This window comes from Gouania willdenowi, chromosome 20 (genome assembly GCF_900634775.1).
Source record: "Gouania willdenowi chromosome 20, fGouWil2.1, whole genome shotgun sequence".
NCBI lineage: Eukaryota > Metazoa > Chordata > Actinopteri > Blenniiformes > Gobiesocidae > Gouania > Gouania willdenowi.
The window spans coordinates 21496929-21515514 of NC_041063.1; the positions used below are offsets into that span (position 1 = coordinate 21496929).

Below are 18586 nucleotides of genomic sequence, written 5' to 3' on the forward strand. Positions count from 1 at the left end.
TGTGTTGTCGTCTAGTTTTCACTTTACAGTGAAAGCCAAATGGGCAATGTGGGCGGAAGCTGCAGGAGTGACAAATCATATGCATGATTTGTGAATAATAGTGAAGGGGGGGGAAGTGGTGGGGGGGGCAGGAGAGTTCATTATTCATGTGCTTCAATCTGCTTCTATTTAATCCTGCATGCACGAAGCGCCATAAACACCAGTGGAGGGTCATTTATTTAATACCTCATGAAGCAATTGGATGGGTCAATACTTTCTCTGGGAATGACTGCACACCGACATATTGTGGTTGATTACGCCTTAAGGAGATGTAGTGCGAGGACTACCGACACGATTCCTATGTGGTGTGTATATATTATTAAATGCACATTAGAGCAAAGGATATCAATTTAACAAGCATGACGATGCATTTAATTACCAATAAAAAACCAATATAGCAGAACTGCTAATGAAATTATCTCTGTTCTATGTGTGTGCATTAGAAAACTAGGAAAAAAAACACTCTGGGTAATTGTAAATAATTGTAGTTTTCAGTGTTTCAGAAGTCACATATATACATAAAATAGTGCCAAACCTTAAGAAACTAAATAAAACCATGCATTACCGCAGAATTTTTTGCCATACATAAAAAGTCTTTCTTTATGTCATCCAAACACCTGCAATGCATTTAACCATAAATGTAGTAAAAACGCTAGATATTCTTTCTTATTTTGTGACAAAAAACCCACAGAACCATCCATCAAATATCTAAAGCTTTATTGTTCCACCCTCATCTCGCAGCAGAACACACAAAGAATGATGACATAAATAATAAATACTGCATATTCAAACCGTAATCTACAAGTCTAACAAGAAACAATATTTACTCAAAAACTCTGGATCTAAAAAATAACTAAACAGGAGAAGCGGTTTGTTTTGTACTCTGTAATTACAAATCTAAGGTATCTAAAGGTTTCCAACACAAAAACAAAACTGTTATATTCAAAGCAAAAGCCATGGTACGACAACCAAGTACAGGCAGCAGCATAGAAAGAACTTTTAAATATTAAATATTAAGTTTGTACTTGTGTCTTTAAAATATAAAGAGAGATACTTCAAAGCAGATTTATATTTTGAGTCTATATCAAACTATCACCTTTTAAAGTGACATGCAGATTCTGGAGATTTAAATGGTCTTCAAGGAAAAATATATCACATAAGCGTTTACACGGCTTAATGAAATAAAGCACGACTATTTCAAAGGTCACGCCTGCAATAAATGCTGCTTTCACCCTTTTTCACATTTCTCAGGAGAATTTTCTCAATTAATAGCAAAGTTTTATCTTCAAATAAGACAAAATGCCAGAGCTGTAATGACAACAACAGAGAGAAATACTGTACAGCCAAGGATGGTTGTGTTTAAGGTTTATAGAGCCCTCTAGTGCTCCTGGAAATTATGGAATCAACAATGTTGGGAGGAAGAAGATAAATAAGATCAGACATGGGCAACTGGAGCATGGGCCACATGCAGCCTTTTGTGTTACTATGTGTAGCCCCCAAAACAAAAACAAATCCTGAAAATATTAAGGGCCTATACTACGAAGATAGGTAATTATATCCTGGATTAATCTCCGTTAGCAGGCTTCACCTAACCAAACATTGTCAGTCAGACAGAAGCCGTCCTATGAATCTCGATTACAACTCGCTAAGTTAAGCGCGTTGATTTCAGCCTGGCTACGTGTGTGCTCTTGTGACAGAGGGGCAGATTACAGCGTCGGACCAATCACAATCGCGGAGAACCTGGAGAGCAATTTACATCACAATTGAAGAATTATTATTTAATAATATGTAAAATTAAAATCCATAATTCAGACCAAAACAACACTATTGCCGCAGTAAAAGCAGCAAATAATTAAAGCAGGAATTGATGAGTGTTAATGCTTTTACCTTGTATGTGGCTTTGATGCCGCATTCATACAGCTCAGCCTACATCATAAGGTGGAATATCTGTGTATTTTATTTTGTTTTACAGGACTGAGGCTCTCTGTATCACCACAGCGTACATTAATTAATTAATTAATTTATTGATCGGTCTGAAAGCGCACAATACACACAGGATTTATCAGCTGACTAATGTAGGTCAGTCCATCAAATACAAATCTATAGTTTTTTTTAGAGGATGTCATCTGTAAATAAAGGATAAATATTATCTGACGTGTTCACACAGTGATCTTCCTTTTATTGGACAGGTCGTTTTCTAAGAGATCTGATTGGTCAGGAGGCAGGACTTTAATACTCGCTCAGATCCTAGCCAGAACAAAACCTGGTCCTGACCAGGCTAGTCATTCAGCCAAAGTTACCATAGTGATTTGGCTCCATAAGACGTTAGCGAGCTTCGTAGTCCAGCACACACTGATTAAATCCCGGAAGTTTGCGTGGTAAGAGGAAATCCAGCTTTGTAGTATAGGCCCTTAAAGTCAGGAAGAAACTCAACACAATGAACTAAATAATTCCAAAACCGCGTAAAACGATAAAAAAATGCACAAAACAACACAATTACAGAAAATAAAAGAAAAATACGAGAAAAACACACAAAAACAACAATAAAAACACAAGACTTACGTCCAAAAACACACAAAACAATAAACCCCCAGACAAAAATAATAGAATATAATACACAGAGCAAAAATCAAAAATACAAAAAATGACTCCGAAAACACACAAACAAAAGAAAATGCACAAAATGTCAACAAAACACAAAAGTACACAAGGTGACAGAAAACTCTTTGTTGTTTCCTGTCTTAATGCTGATTGGTCATTTTTCTAAATGTTGTTCACAGTTTTTATAACATCGCTGTCGAATCAGATACAATCACATTTTTGTTGTCCCTGCTGTAATAAAAGTTGCCCATGTCTGAAATTGATGGAGAAAAATCTTGGAGGAGGATTGGATGGCGTTCATAACCTTAACCTAGTTTTCCTTATTGTCCTTTATGTCTAAAGTGAGACCAAAATTAGCATAAAAACACAAGTTAAACAACATTTTGGGAACAGTTTGTGGCTCTTTCTTTAAGTTAAAGTTATAGTTATGTACTTTGGAGCCATTTGGAGGCTTAACACAGAATGAATACAATCTGAGCTGTTGGGCTGTCATTCATTCACAGTCTTATTCCGTATCCAAACACATGCCATACATCCTCGCCCTCCAGAGAGCTGTAGTGGCAAAACCAATCAGCTTCCTGACTGATGCAACACGAGAGCCGCCTTTGCAAGCCGTCGTGTCCGATTGCACATGCTAACACGCGTCAGTATTTAGCGCAAAACTAATGATCCTTGTAGTAATTGTCAAGAGCAGTTTATTCAACTCTGCTGAGTGAGCGTCAGACGTGTGTCTCGATGTGGGAGTGGGTGTGGGTGAGTGAGGGGGTGAGGGGCGGGCCGGGGTCAGGGTCAGCGGCGTCTGGCTCCTGAGTGAACAGTTCCTGATAGGCTCTCTTCCACTCCTGGAACTCTGCCGAGGACAGCTGAGGATTGGCCAGCAGCCTGTCAATCAGCGCAAGCTCCCCCTCCCTGTCCTATGGGGATGCAGAAACAGAGGAGGGGCGGAGTCACTATTGGAAGCGGTTGAACCATTGGTTGAAATGCAGACACACGGAAAGCAGGACACACACTGACGGGGTGCGGTGTTATTCTGTGAAAATGCTGCAAAGAGATTGTTTCTCTTTATTATTATTGATCCGTCTTTGGTAGTTGTTTTTTTTTAAACATACGGGATAACCTCAGCCTTAAAAACGATGAGGTAAATCCTGCTTTGTCTGGGCGTTTTTCTAATTGTTTATTTTTCGCAAAATAATGCCAGCTCCAGCATCCCCTGGTGGGACGGAGGTTAAAATGTAGTTTGTCTCATTTAATTATTAATTTTTAATTTAATATGTTCTATTTTGTTTTGTAATATAATTTTGCATTTTTTCAAAACTATTTTATTTTTGAAGATTTTACCCCAAATAAATATCTTATTGCGAGAATGCTGTAAAACAAAGATGGGCAACTTATATCACAGCGAGTCCACAATTATCAACATTTTAAGCATGTTACATATCTTAATACAGGAAAGAATAATGATTTGTGTATTTTTGGAGTCCCTTTCTGTGTTTTTGTTGTTTGTAAATTTTTGTTGTGTGTGTTTTCGTTATCATTTTATTGTTTTTTTGGAGAAATTTGTGTAATTTTGTTCTTTTTGGTTTTGTGTGTGTTCGAGTCATTTTGTGCATTTTTGTTTTTTGTTCTGGGTCTTTTTTGTGTATTTCTGCAGTCCTTTTGTGTATTTTTCTGTCATTTTGTGTATTTTAGGAGTCATTTTTTGTTTCCGTTCTGAGTTTTTGAAGTAACTTTTAAAAAGCCCAGCGGCATCCATTCTGTACACACCAAAACTGGGTGAAATACAACATGCTTCATGCTGTCCATTGCAGGTATATTCATAGTAGTGTGTGGACGTTCATGTCCTTCTCACTCAAACACAATTCCCAGCAGTTGCCAAGGGTGACATTTAATCTCTTTGAGTCATATTGCAAAGTCAGATTGCAAACTACAGAAAAGCAACTGTTACAACCATCCGCAGTAGCCTGAAATACTACCAGCAGCAGCCTTCTCTCTTTTTCTACCCAATAAAAAAATATACAAAAACAACACAACATCTACAGCAGGGGTGACAAGTACAAAACACAAGCATCAGCAATAGCACAAAGCCACACACAAGTGGCCATCATCACCAGTCAAACCAAGGAGACACAGCAAGACAGCTGACGGCATGAGGAGTAAGATGGCAACACTGGCAAGAGGTTTGTGCATGTGTTTGTATTTCATAAAGGGCCTTCGATTTTCTGTGATCGCAGAAAACAGATCGAAAAAAACTGAATTCACGTTCTGAAATGGACAGATCAATCCGAATTTCTCCCTCTCTCTCTTTATTTAATATTTAATATCAGGCCCCAACATGACGGAAATGCCTCACATGATTACTGTGGGACAATATCACGCATTTACACTAGTGATCGACCAATTCATCGGCCAGCCGATTTAATTGGTCTATTTTCGATGTTTTACGTGTATCGGCATTGGGTGATGCACGCTGCTGCGTTCGCCGTACCACTTTATATACAGAGCGGCTGTCCCCAACGGCAAGTTTTAAACTTTTAAACCATCTTTTAACTGTTTAACTTCGCGCTGTTCCATGGTTACACATGTTGTTGTCACTGTTGTATTTAACGAGCAGCTGGCTGGAGGTTTATGTATGTGTGTGTGCTTCCCTCTCTCCCTCTCTGCTTCTCACTCAGCTCACTTTTTGTGTTTAATACTCAATGATCCTGTTAATAAAATATATCTTCAGTCAGACCAACTTTTGTCAAAGCTATTTTCAGGACAAGAATGAACAGTTGTCTTTCATAATATGCTTCACTCTATTTGTTACATGTTCTTGTTCTACATCACCTGTTTTTATTATTTGTTAAAGATTTTTTACTTTCATATTTTATCCTTTTGGTCATCGGCCAAGGCCGATGAAAGAAAAAAAATTGGTATCGGGTTAACCCTAAAAAACCCATATTGGTCAAACCCTAATTTACATGGTATTTTTTTTACCGGAAAACAGACAGTGTCCAATTTCCACCAGTATTCACGTTCAAAATCTTCGCTATATGTAACAGTTCATTTAGTGATCATGTTATCCTGTGATTGAAAATTAATGCAGAGCTTGATCTGAAGTTTGTGATGAATAAGCGAGAATATTTTGACTGCTTTCAAATATGATTTAATTATGGTTGATTATCACTGATGGTGCAGTAGTTGAACTGGTGATCATTTTGCCTGGTGACACAAAACGACAGAAGCATCTCTAATCACACGGCTACACAGGAATTAATCTAAAACGTGAGAGTGAATCACCGGTTGGTGGTAATTAAAAATTATTTGTGGAACATAATTTAGGGACCATCTCACACATTTAAATGGGATTTTTCCTGTTCAACTGGTGGCTGAGGGTTAGCAGTGTGGCTAAAGTTGCTCTCGCAACATAACCTTGAATGATTTCAGCATAACCATCGCGTTGTTGTAAATCATCTAAAGCATATAAAATGTAAATATAATAACAGTAGTTGACTAATGACTCTATATTTCTGGTAGTTTAACAGCCAGTAAGGTCATCTAAACAGGTAAAGATGCTGAAATGGAAACAAAATGGTGAAGTGTAACGTGATTTAAAAATTGGTAAACCCTGAAACGAAATTTTGGAAATTTTGGATCATTAAGTTGGAGGCCTTATTTATGAATAAACTGCGCTGTTGGTTTACGTGAAGAAACCAAAGGGTTACCATGGTGATAAGACCCTAATGTCAACCCTGACCCCTTAAAAAGTATGAATGCGTGTTTGGTGTTTTTAGTGCAGAGTGCGAACCTTTAACGTGGAGCTCAGGATGCGGAGGTGGTGCAGGCGCTCGTTGAGCTGAGGGTCCATCGCCCGCTGCAGGAACGTCTGCTTGAACTCCAACTGACCTCTGACCTCCGGCGCCCGACCGAGGGGACAGACTCCGCCCTCCTCGCAGGCTCTAAACAGGTCTCCCAGTGACGCTCCCTCACTGCCACCTTTAGAAAAGCAACACAAAAAGACACACTGCATCATCAGTCCCACACACACACACACACACACACACGCACACACACACACACACACACACTAGTGTTCATAATCTAATGGCTGCTCGCTCACATTACTCATGATTTGTTCATCCTCGTCACTTCTTCTCATCAATCTTGAGGACGTCCTCTGCTCATCGGCAGCCTTCCTCCTCCTCCTCCTCCTCCTCTCCACAGTATTACTAATTATTATGTTTCTCCAAATGAAATCTAAAAGTCATCACCTTGTGGAGTGATTTACTGTGTTTTAGACTCACATCCTGCTGGAGTCACCATAAACAAAGAGACACGGGGTCTCCGTAACAACAGCAGAGGCTTCCACAAGCATTGCTGTTTATTATTGTTCATTTGGTCAGTGTAAATAATGACAAAATATGCATGACAACAACATGCTTTGTTATGACAAAGACGAGACGATACTGTAGGTACGGAAGCGCATTGCATTATCTTGAAGAAAAAAAATCTTTTTTTTCAAAATAATTTTTTTTTTTTGGGCAATTTTTTTCTGTTTTTCACGCAATTTTTTTTCTTCTGTTTTTTGGACTAATTTATTTATTTATTGTTTTTTTGACCTTTTTTTTTCTGAGCTTAGAGGGCACTTAAAACAACATGCATTTATTTCTTTATTGAGAGCAAACATGGCTGGCTTGTTTAATTGGATAAAAATGTACTTTCAACTTGGTTAAAAACACTGAGATAGCTAATAATAATAATAATAATAATAATAATAATAAAACATTTAATTTAAAAGCTCCTTTCAGGTCACCCAAGGATACTGTACAGAACAAGGTAAAAATGGATAAAAATACAGTTCTATCTAAAAGCCGTATAGATGGTATTACAATTAGTCTATCGACTTTATGCAGACACCTGAGGACTCTGCACAAAAAAACTGAAAAAGATATTTAGAAAAACAGGAAAAAAGAATGTCCAAAAACCAGAACAAAATTGCCTAAAAAACAAACCTAAAAAAATGAATTATTCTGATTTTTTTTTTCAAGTGAATGCAATACGCTTCTGTACGATAACAATAGATCTTTGATAATAAAAACACATTGAAATGTAGATTTGTTTTTTAACAAGACAAAACTAAAATCTTTGATGTTTTCGGTTGGTTCTCAAACAAGGGGGCGCGTCATAACAAACATAAAACAAAAAGCCAGATCTGGAATGACAAATCTTTCCAACAACGGACAGAAACAAGTATCAGATGGTGGCAGCGCGTCAACATCATTTACTGTATTCCTGTATGTTGCTACGGCAACACGTCCACTTTGTGTCTGCCAGCACATCTGCCATATGTGAAGAAATAGAGCTGAAGGTAATGTTCTTGAGAAAATATAAGTAGGTTGAATGAAACTTACTGAAGGCTTTCACTCTGTTTTTATGTTCTAAATTAATATATCTGAAAAAACCTGATAACTTTGAATTGTCATTGTTAAAATTCAATATGAAAAAGCAATCTAACTTATTGATACATGCATGTTTTATTTTTTTATTATTATTTATATTGTTTAATTTGAAAATCCTTTATTTAAAAAAACACAATTGGACTACAAAAACATAACTAACAGAATATACAAAATGATAACTAAACGTACTAAAGTGACAAAATTACATAAAAATACACAAAAAAACTCCCAAACAGATACAAAATTACAGAAAAACAAAAGGTAAATTATAAAATACACAAAAAATAAAGAAAATAAGAAAAATATTCAAAACAACATGAAAATACACAAAGCACTTAAAAAAATACAGTATTACAGACAAATACTGTAAACAAAAACAAAACAAAAAAGAAGAAAAAAAAAGTCTCCAAAAACACACAAAACTAGAAAAATTGTCAAAACAACAACTGATATACACAGAGTACTTCAAAAAACATACACTATTACAGAAAAATATTAAAAAAAACAAATATAACAAAAAAAAAAAAAAAAACTGCACAAAAATGTGCAAAACCAAAACACATGAGAATAAAATAAAATAAAAATGTCTCTCCCAAAATACACAAAACTACAAAAATATCAGAAAAACAGTCAAAACAACATTGAAAATACACCAAGATCTTGAAAAACCTTACAGTATTACAGAAAAATATGCAAAACAACAACAAAAACACATGAGAATAATATAAAACACAAAACAACAGAAACACAGACTGAATCTATAGGTTATTTACATAACCCCGATTCTCTGACTAATATAACTAATATGAGTGAGATGTCTCACTATGGGATATACGCCTCTGCGTCATATCTCAGAAGCCCTATCATCACGTCAATCCTGATTGGCTGGTGAAATATATTCATCCGCCGCAGGTAGTCGTGCCTACTATAAGTAGAGGGGGCGGGGAATACAGCACCATTCAAAGAAGCAAACCTCTTCTCACTCATTCAGCAAGAAGGGCCGTCTGGTGAGACATCTCACTCACATTACGCAGAGAACCGGGGTTATGTAAATAACCTATAGTTCTCTTTCATAACAATTGTTTCAATGTCTCACTATGGGATGTTGCAGACAAGCTTATCGCACGCTACACAAGCACTGTTCAGATCAGGACAGGAGAACTGCCCGTGCCCCCCACACACGGAGCAGAAACATCTAGCCGGTAAAACTGCACAAAACCGTACAAATATCCTGAACAGACACACCCCTGAACAAAGCCCAGGATGTGGCTAAACCCCGAGTAGAATGAGCACGCAAAGCAACAGGTGGACTTTATTCATTACATCATGGAGTTTAACTGGTCAGCTTTTGGATGAACACGCAGCATGAAAAGGGCTCCGGGTGGAGTTTCCTGGCAGCTTACAGGGAGCTACACCTTACGACAAGGCAGTAATCCCTCCAGCAAGGATGTGTGGGTAATGTGTTAGTAGTTGGTGATGTGTGGGTGTGAAGGCCCGTCCGTGGCCCTTCAACTAATGTATTTACCAGCCATAAAAATGTAAGCTATAAAGTAAATAACGCATCGACTCAGCTGCTGAGCATCCTAAAGCTCCAGAGATTCATATAAAGATGGAGGAGTAGGACTGACTGAAGCAACTTATTTCCTGTGCAGAGTCCCAATGTTTCACATCTAAAGGCAAAGATAAGGTTTAATGAACCAGACTTAGATGCCACATGTCTTATTATGTGCAGCCCAAAAACAAACTACACAAAAAGGCAGTAAATACACAAAAGACAACAGAAATATACAAAACGAGAACAGAGTTACGCAAAAAGGACGAGAACAGTAGACAGCATGACAACAAAACACAGAAAACTACAAAAAGAGACAGAAATTGCACAAAAAACAATAAAAAACCCATAAAATGAAAACTTACACAAAACACACAAAAGGAATGAGAAAAGCACACAAAATGACAACAAAAACTTACTCCAAAAACAAACACAATTATATCAAAACTACACAAGATGACAGAAAAAACAACACAAATACACAAACAGAATAGAATCAAAAAAGAGTTAAACAAGCACACAAAATGACCACAAAACTACACAAGATGACAGAAAATACACAAAAACAGAACAAAATGACACACAATTACATCAAAACTACACGATTAGACAGTAAGTACACAAAATACACAAAAGACAACAAAACACAATTACACAAAAAGGACGGAAAAACCAGACGGATTGACAAACTACAACAAACACCAAAAAGATTAGAAAAGCAAACGAAATGACCACAAAACTACACAAATGGCATTAAATACACAAAAAACAGAACAAAATGCCGAAAATGACACCAAAACTCACAAAATGAGAACAAAAATGACTCCAAAATCACAACAAAAGGACATAAAAAATAATAAATAACAGTAAATATTCAAAACCCTTTGTTGTGTATTAACACTCAGAATTATCATTATTCTAAATGCTGAAATGATTTTTGATAATGTATGAATGTGTGTTTCAGTGATGCTCTCTTGCACTGTAAATGACTGGAGACCAGTGCAGGGTGTATCCTATTGTTGTTCTGCAGTGTTTCATGCAGTAGCTCGCAGCACTGACTCCTGTCATTATACCTTATTCATTCCTCCGTGCTCTTATTGTCCTATTTTTTCCTTTCTAACCTGCTCGATAAATAAAACAACACAGGTGGACCAGCTTTGAGGTGGGGGTGTGCAGCGCGCTGATCTCACCGTTGTACGTTTGCTGCTCTCCTCTCGCAGGCGGAGCGAGCAGCGTGTGGAGGTTGCTGTCTCGAGGCAGGGTGAAGCTGCGGGGTTTTCCACCCGGCGTTGCCATAGGAATCAGCCTCTGCATCGCCACGGGAAACGGGACATTCCTCTGTGCTGGGAGGGTGTAGACGGCTCCAGCTGCCATCGACCCACTGCCCAGGCCCGGCTCAGCAAAGACTGCATCCTCTGGAGAAAAAGAAAAACATGATCACATTACAACGTTGACTAATATTTTATTAGTTAATCAGTTAATGCTAATTTTACAGGATTTATCAATTAAATGTGTAAGTATTATTTTATAGAAAATAACATTTTGAAGAAAAAAAACAATGTTTTTATAGTATGTGTTTACTTGTATAAATATGTGAAACATCAACATTTGATGGAAAACCTTTATTTATTACTTTAATGATTTAAATATATAGTACAGACACGGGCAACTAGAGATCCAAATGGACAAAATGATGCAAAATGACATGAATGAACAAAATGACTCCGAACATACACAAAACGGCAACAAAATGACTTCAAGTACACATATTGACAGAAAATACAAAAAACAACAAGAATATACAAAATGACCCTAAAAACACAAAAAAATACACAAAATGACTCCCAAATCACCTCAAAAATACACAAAATGACTCCAAAATCACCGCAAAAATACACAAAATGACTCAAAAAATAAATAAATTACACAAAATGACTCCAAAATACACAAAATGACTCCAGAAATATGTAAAATCACTCCAAAAATACACAAAACAGCTCCAAAAACACATAAGAGCATGACAAAAATAAACAAAATGACTCAAAAAACACAATAAAGGATGAAAAACACACACAAAGTGACAAAATCCTTTGTTCTGTCCTGTTTCAATGCTTAGATTGGCCATTATGTCTGACACAGTAAAAAAAAATAAAAAAATAAAATAAAATGAGGTCATATCCGAGCATTTAAAGTTCTTATTTCTGCATTTTCACACCATCAAGTATGATAACATCGGAACTATATTGAGGTTTATTTTCAACTAATTGGACCAAACAGGTGCTAATGATCATGGATACACATGTAGGCTGTCACACAGTCATTAACTAAAACACACAGCTGTGTAGGAGGCTTCAAACTGGGCCAAACAGACCAAATCTGACACGAAAGCGGTGGAGTGGAAAACCACATCATGTCACAGGAGAATAGACAGAAGAGAAAGAAGAGCAACTGTTCATTTGAAGATGAAAACAGCCTTTTTTTTCTACAATTGACCAATTCTTGGAAAGTGTTCATTGTATAATCCCGACTCACAGCTGTATACACATGACAGCTTGTTTGTACATTACCAAGTGGTCCAGTTTGCAGGTAGTGCAGTCCAGCCTCAGTGAGAGGGGTCTCTATCAGGTCCTGCCATGAGCGCCGCTGAGATGATGAAGAGCGTCCTGGGGACCCTGTCTCACTGCTGCCCCCCGCAGGACTAGAGCGGTACTAAAATATACAAAAAGAAACTTGTATTACACAGATCCCTCAAACTCACACACCGTCATGTTAATATGTATGTGGAGCAGCGCCATCATTAGACCAAGTGTGTGAATGTGTCCTATGCATATGCAGAGTTTGCGTGGGGTGAGTCATCAAACAATTTCATTACAGTTTTCCCAAATAAGCAAATTTCAAAGTAAAATTTTTGAAAAAATATTTCTTTTTTGTTTGAGTAAAAAAAAAAAAAAAAAAACAAGAAAAAAACCACAACATTCTATAATAAGAATAGTTTGCTATTATTAGAATAGAGCAAAAAATAAATTATATATATATAGTTAAAAGAAAGGAATAAAAATAAAGTTCTTAAAGGGAAAAACGCACACGCACACACGCACCTCTACAGGATCACAGCGGTACTGCACGTCACTGCTGCTGCTCCCGCCTGGTTTTCTCCCACTGTGAGTGGTTCCTCCCCCTAGTGGACAGTGGTGGTATTGCGGTTCTGCCACTCCAGCAGGGGGCTCACTACAGAGGAAATCCTCTTGGGACGAACGAGAGCGAGACGTCTCCGTGGAAGACAGCCGAGTGGTGCGGCCTTCTACGTAGGCACTCATCTGGGGAAGAAAAGTGTGTCATTTCCCACAACTTTTTTTGGTATACGAATGTCATTTTACAAGAAAATGTCATTCTTACAAAGTTTTAAAACACCTCCTAACCTGTGTTGTAACAAAAACACTGTAACCTCAATTAGATTCCTCTTCTCCGACTTCATTTTCAAACTTTCTATCAACAGGGTAGAAAGTAGAAACTACGCCTAAAGCTATGACTCATTATGTAGCAATTATAGCAACACACAGAGATCCCTGTAGGATTAACTGGCCAAAGATGAGCAGCTAAAACAGAGCGTGGAGAAGCCTCGTTATATTTTTCTCCTTTTTCTTTTTGTTTGTTATCAATACGTCCCAGTGTGAGTAACTCACTGATGGAGGCCGTGGGTAGGTATCGTACGGGGGTGGGGGGCTGTCCTGTTTGGGGCTGGAGGTGGTGTCCTCCTCGTGTTCACTTTCACTCCAGTAATCTACAGGAAACCCACACGTAGAGTATGTATCGTTTGTATAATGGCTGAAGTAAAAATGTCTTTTTTTTTTAAGCTAAAACCAAAATACATACATGAAAATGTGAGTTTTTGCCTTAGGAAAACTCTCACCTTGCTCCTGGCGTATCCTCTCCCGCTCTGCGTAGCCCACGGCCGCCATGTTGAGACGACTTAGCCACCTAATAAATAGAAAATAATGCTGCATATTTGCTTTTAACCTAAAAATAATTTCCCAATCAGTCATTACTTTACTATGTGCAGTGCTTTACAGCGAGTCATTGTAGGCCAGCTGCTAGCAAAGACACAGAATGAAGTGATATACCACTAGCTAACATTAGCCATGACGAGGACTGATTCGCTTACAGCTTGTTGTCATACACATGCTAATGCTAACAGCCACACAACTATTTGTTTGGTAGCAGCATTTATGCTCGCAAACAGTTCTTAGCCATACACTGACCATGAACCATGATAGGCGAACAGAGCAAAAGTGATTATTATTTATTATATGTTACTGAGTGGCGTAATTCTAGTGTTTGTGTTGTCATTTTGTGCAGTTTTTAAAAAATGTCCTTTTGTGTGTTTTTAATCAGTGAATCTTCATGTTCGTTTTGTGTATTTTTAAGGTAAGTTTGTGTGTTCTTTGGAGTCATCTTGTATGTTTTTAGTGTTATTTAGTGTTTTTTTGTTGTGGTTTTATGTGTTGGAGACATTTTATGTATTTATTTGCCATTTTTTTTTTTATATTTATGTTGTCCTTTTCTGTGTTTTGGTATCATTTTGTTCATATTTGTTATTTCATTTTTTATTAATTTGAGGATCTTCGTTGTGATTTTTTTTGGGTTAATTTGGGTATTTTTTTGTCCTTTTGTCTAATTTTGTTGTCCTTTTTATGTTGTCCATATATTTATATAGTCATTTATACATTTTGTGTTTTTTTAAATTACTGAATATATCTTCATTGTCGTTTTGTGTATTTTGGGCAATTTTGTGTGTTCTTTGAATAATTTTGTGTGTATTTAGTGTATTTGTCATTCTATGTGTTGCTGGAGTCATTTTGGGGATTTTTTGGTGTACCTTTTTATATATTTTGTTGTTCTTTTGTATCATTTCGGTGTCACTTCAGCTCATTTGTGTCATTTTTTCTTCTCTTCATTGTTGTTTTGAGTATTTTGAGGTAATTTTGTGTTTATTGTAATTTAGTCTATTTCTGTTGTCATTATGTATAATGTTTTTGTCCTTTGGTGTGTTTTTGAGGTTCGTTTATATTGTCATTTGGTGAAATGTATGTGTATATTTTATATATATATATATATATATATTAAACCTATCAAAGCTATATAAAAAAACACAAAGAAATAATGGATTCAGGTTCAGCAGTAGTGGAGACTTTGCATAGGTGCATTACACAATATGAGGTTGGTGATTACCGGTACATTATTATTGTTGATCAGTGAATTACACTTAGAAATGTCCTCGTGTCACATACCACATAGAGCTCCACTTTAACCTAATTTAGATGTACCTCATCCTAATGTGTGTTCAGCGCTCGTTACTTCACCTGTTCATGTCATCCACTCCATCTGCTGCGAAGTAGAAACTCTTGACCTTGGGGTGACACGCTTTGAAAGCACTGGAGAGAGATGGGGGGGTGGGTATGTTTCTGTGGCCTCATATTGAAGGCCATATAGTAAACAACATGCAATACGAAGGCTTTTATCGAACACTTACTACTTTTTGCGGCACTCGCTGGCACGGTCGATCTTGAACTCTGGAAGACTGACGAATCCTTCAGCCTTCTCGTCCTAACAGATGAGCAAACGCTGTCACTTATTTAACGGTTACAGCTTAACAAGATCAACAATTTTAGCATCCGTGCACAATTTTTTCAGCTGTTGTGTGTTAGTCTTGCAAGTAAAAAAATGTGTACTTTTCTCAATGGCTTCTATTTTCTATTCAGGAACGTCTTCATTAAATGTTAATACTGCCAATTTTCCCTAATTATTGAAATTTTAGAACATAAATGGTAATATGTTATTTATTTTTGTAATTTTTTTTAATTAATTTTTTTACAAATTAAGCAGAAATTGTAATAATACATGCAATTTACCCTTACATGCAAGTTTTGGTACAATATCCGCCACCTACACACAATCTTTTCTTGCAAACGGTTGGGCAAAGAGACAAAAATGTCAAATCTGGCAAATAATTCCTGCAACAAAAATAAAAAAGACTTCACCTTCTGAAATGGAAATAGATATATGACAAAGGCTTAACCCTCGTGTTTTGGGACAATACCATGAATTTCAATAATATTTTTCTGCAGAAAAGAAGTGTTGGGAATGTCTAGCAGTTGTAGAAAAAACTGACAGATGTAAAATGTTGCGCAATTTCAGTGTGTGCTTCCAGCACAATATAAAAATAGGAAATTAATAACAATAGTTATCTCAATTAACCGTATTAGGCATGTTTGGAAGGATTTCGAGAAGTTTAGTAGCCAGTAATAGCATCTAATAAGTGAACGCCGAAGTGGAAACGGGGAAAATGAAATATGGGTCATTTTAAAAATACATTTTAGATGATTTTGTTTACAATAGTAAATATTTTGTTGCTATAATGACTAATAAGTCAAAATCTATATAAGCGGCAACACTTTACATGAAGTTTTGACATTACGCTGTCATTATTATGACATAACATGTCACAAGCATGAATAAGGTGTCATGAAGGCTGTCATTAAGTGTTGTTACCTAACTCCTAACCCTTCACCGCCCTAACCCTACCTATCCCCACTCGATCCCTCCACCTAACCCAAAAAATGCCAACATAGCTCCAAATATGTCACAATTTGGCAAACAACAATTAATGGCAGCCTTCACGACACCTTATCCATACTAATGACAGATAATTACACTATAATCTCAGCCTTATGTATAAAACTTCAAGTAAGTATTGTCACCAAATAAGCATACGACTAAATTCTTGGAGCAATGTCATGTTAAAGCAAAGATTTGGCACAAACGATACAAACTAAGCCCCACCTCCTCGTTGATGTACCAGTACAGGCAGTTGTCTTTCAGAACAAACCAGTACTTCTTCCATTTCTGAGAGAAGTAGCCCTTGGCGTCTCTTTTCCTCCACAGCCAGCCTTCGCAATCACCTCTGCCGAGTGCCTTGCAGGAAACGCGTCTCCGACTCAGCGAGGCCAAAGCTCGTCCTGGAACAGCGCGGACCAAACACAGTCAGTAACAGAAGAAACTGGAACCAAGTGTGAAGAGAGAGAATATGAAGAAAATGTGTTATTCCAGCATGGCTATAAAGGAGCTGTCTCTCACAAGGGTGTGAAAGAAGCTTTTTATTATTTATAATAAGAGAGACAAGGGTTTATTACAGTGTTTAAAAAAGCCTGAGGCACTGAGGGAAAAAGTGATTGTCAAAAAAGTTAATTTCTTTCAGTATAAAATCATTCTGTATTAGATTGCACCACAAAAACATCAGTAGAGATGTGTCAGGAGGAAACCAGGCATAAAATCACTGGTATCGCATGGCAATTTGTGATACAGTTGGACCGGAATGTGAGGCATTTTGCTCTGTGTGTCACCAAAATGTCTATAAGTTGCATCATACAATAAACACATTATTGATAAAAAAAAAAGATGATATTAATGATAAAAAAAGATGATATATCTGAGATACAGACACAGCACTGGCGATAATAGAATTAAAGAGTAAGTACAGCTGAGTATATACAGTAAGTATAGGCTGTACATTTAAAAAAAAAAAATGCCTTTATGGACGGGTCTCCTGGAGCAGTTAAGACACGCCAAGAGAAAATTCCTGACATGTTTCAACTGACAACTGTCTTCTTCAGAGGCGTCTGCTGATCGCTTTGATGTTTCCTTTGAAGTTTCCTTGACTGAAAGTGGATTTCCTAAGGAACAGTTGTCTCAAAAAATGTAATCTTAACGTACTATTCAAAACGAAGACAAAAAGACTCTTGCTTCAATTCCGACGCAGAGGTCAAGGAAACTTCAAAGGAAACATCATAGTGATCAGCTGACGCTTCTGACCAAGACTGGCAGTTATCAGTCGAAACATGTCAGGAGATCAAAGTGGATTTCCAAGGGAACAATTCTCTCAATAAATGAAATGCACTTTTGAAAAAGAAGACTTGCTCCTGCAAGTCAGAAAAGCGGCAGACAGTGCACACAAATATTCCCTGTTTTCCGTCTACCGACTCTTTGAGCTTCAAACGTGAAGATCATTTTTCCAGCGTGACAAAAAGCAACAGTTTGCCATTTATTCTTCCTCACACGCGCGCGCGATTGAGATGGACGAGGAGCTGCTGTGCTCTTGTTTTTACACGTGACCGCTCGCACCAAACGGCTTTGTCGGCTACCTACCTTTACTCTTCTTCTTGTTCTTGGATTGCAGAGAAGACGACTGCTGGTACGTCTGAGAGGCAGAGAGAGAGAGAGCGAAAAAATAAACAAGTCGTCAACATGAATCATCGACCTCGCTTTGTGGGGCATAAAAATAAAAAAAGTCAATTTCAGGAAGAGGATGTCGGAGACGGGGAAACAGGTTGCACACACAACATTTGAAGTCTGAAAGGGAATTCAAACATCAGCGAGTGAAAAAAATACTGGATTATTAAGCTCAAAAAGTCAAAGAAGTTAACCCCAAACCGATTAACCTTCTGCCTTGACAAAGACAAACAAAAGCAAGACCATAAACCTCCTCCAAAGCAACTAAATCACGTCTTTGCCAGATATTGGCAGTTATTTGGTATCATCGAATCATGACTCATTCTTTAAAGGCCTGGAAGACATTTCTATTCCCCATTAATAACCATACAGTAAGTCCAAAACTCCTATTTTCAAAGAATATGCGATATGAAATAAAACGGCTATTGTGAAAATAGATATTTAAGAATAATAAAACATATTTCATAATAATATTACCTTGTTTAACAATTTAATGGCCATATTATATATTTGTGTCATTTATCAAAATGGTATTTATTTCAAAATGTTTTTATTTATTTAATGATGACTCTTTTGGGATTCCATAGTTTTTCTGTCCGTTTTCCACCATTCGGACATGCAACTTTTAACCAATTTCTGTAGTTTTTAAAATCCCATTTCAGCACCTTTT

The 18586-nt window shown here is 37.1% G+C and overlaps 1 protein-coding gene across 2 annotated transcripts in view; it reads right to left on the reverse strand.

The window, feature by feature from the left end:
* Window positions 1–2713: 2713 nt before the first annotated feature.
* cnksr2a (connector enhancer of kinase suppressor of Ras 2a) overlaps window positions 2714–18586 on the reverse strand; it is a 56264-nt gene continuing 40391 nt past the window's right edge. For both annotated transcript variants that reach the window (XM_028434086.1, XM_028434085.1), the window contains 11 exons: window positions 17833–17884; window positions 16471–16646; window positions 15161–15234; window positions 14991–15062; window positions 13541–13608; window positions 13314–13411; window positions 12729–12947; window positions 12198–12339; window positions 10821–11045; window positions 6428–6615; window positions 2714–3554 (listed from right to left, as the gene is read on the reverse strand). In XM_028434086.1, coding sequence (XP_028289887.1) covers window positions 3360–3554; window positions 6428–6615; window positions 10821–11045; window positions 12198–12339; window positions 12729–12947; window positions 13314–13411; window positions 13541–13608; window positions 14991–15062; window positions 15161–15234; window positions 16471–16646; window positions 17833–17884 — 1509 coding nt within the window. In that variant the 3' untranslated portion in view covers window positions 2714–3359. The remainder of the gene's footprint in view (window positions 3555–6427; window positions 6616–10820; window positions 11046–12197; window positions 12340–12728; window positions 12948–13313; window positions 13412–13540; window positions 13609–14990; window positions 15063–15160; window positions 15235–16470; window positions 16647–17832; window positions 17885–18586) is intronic.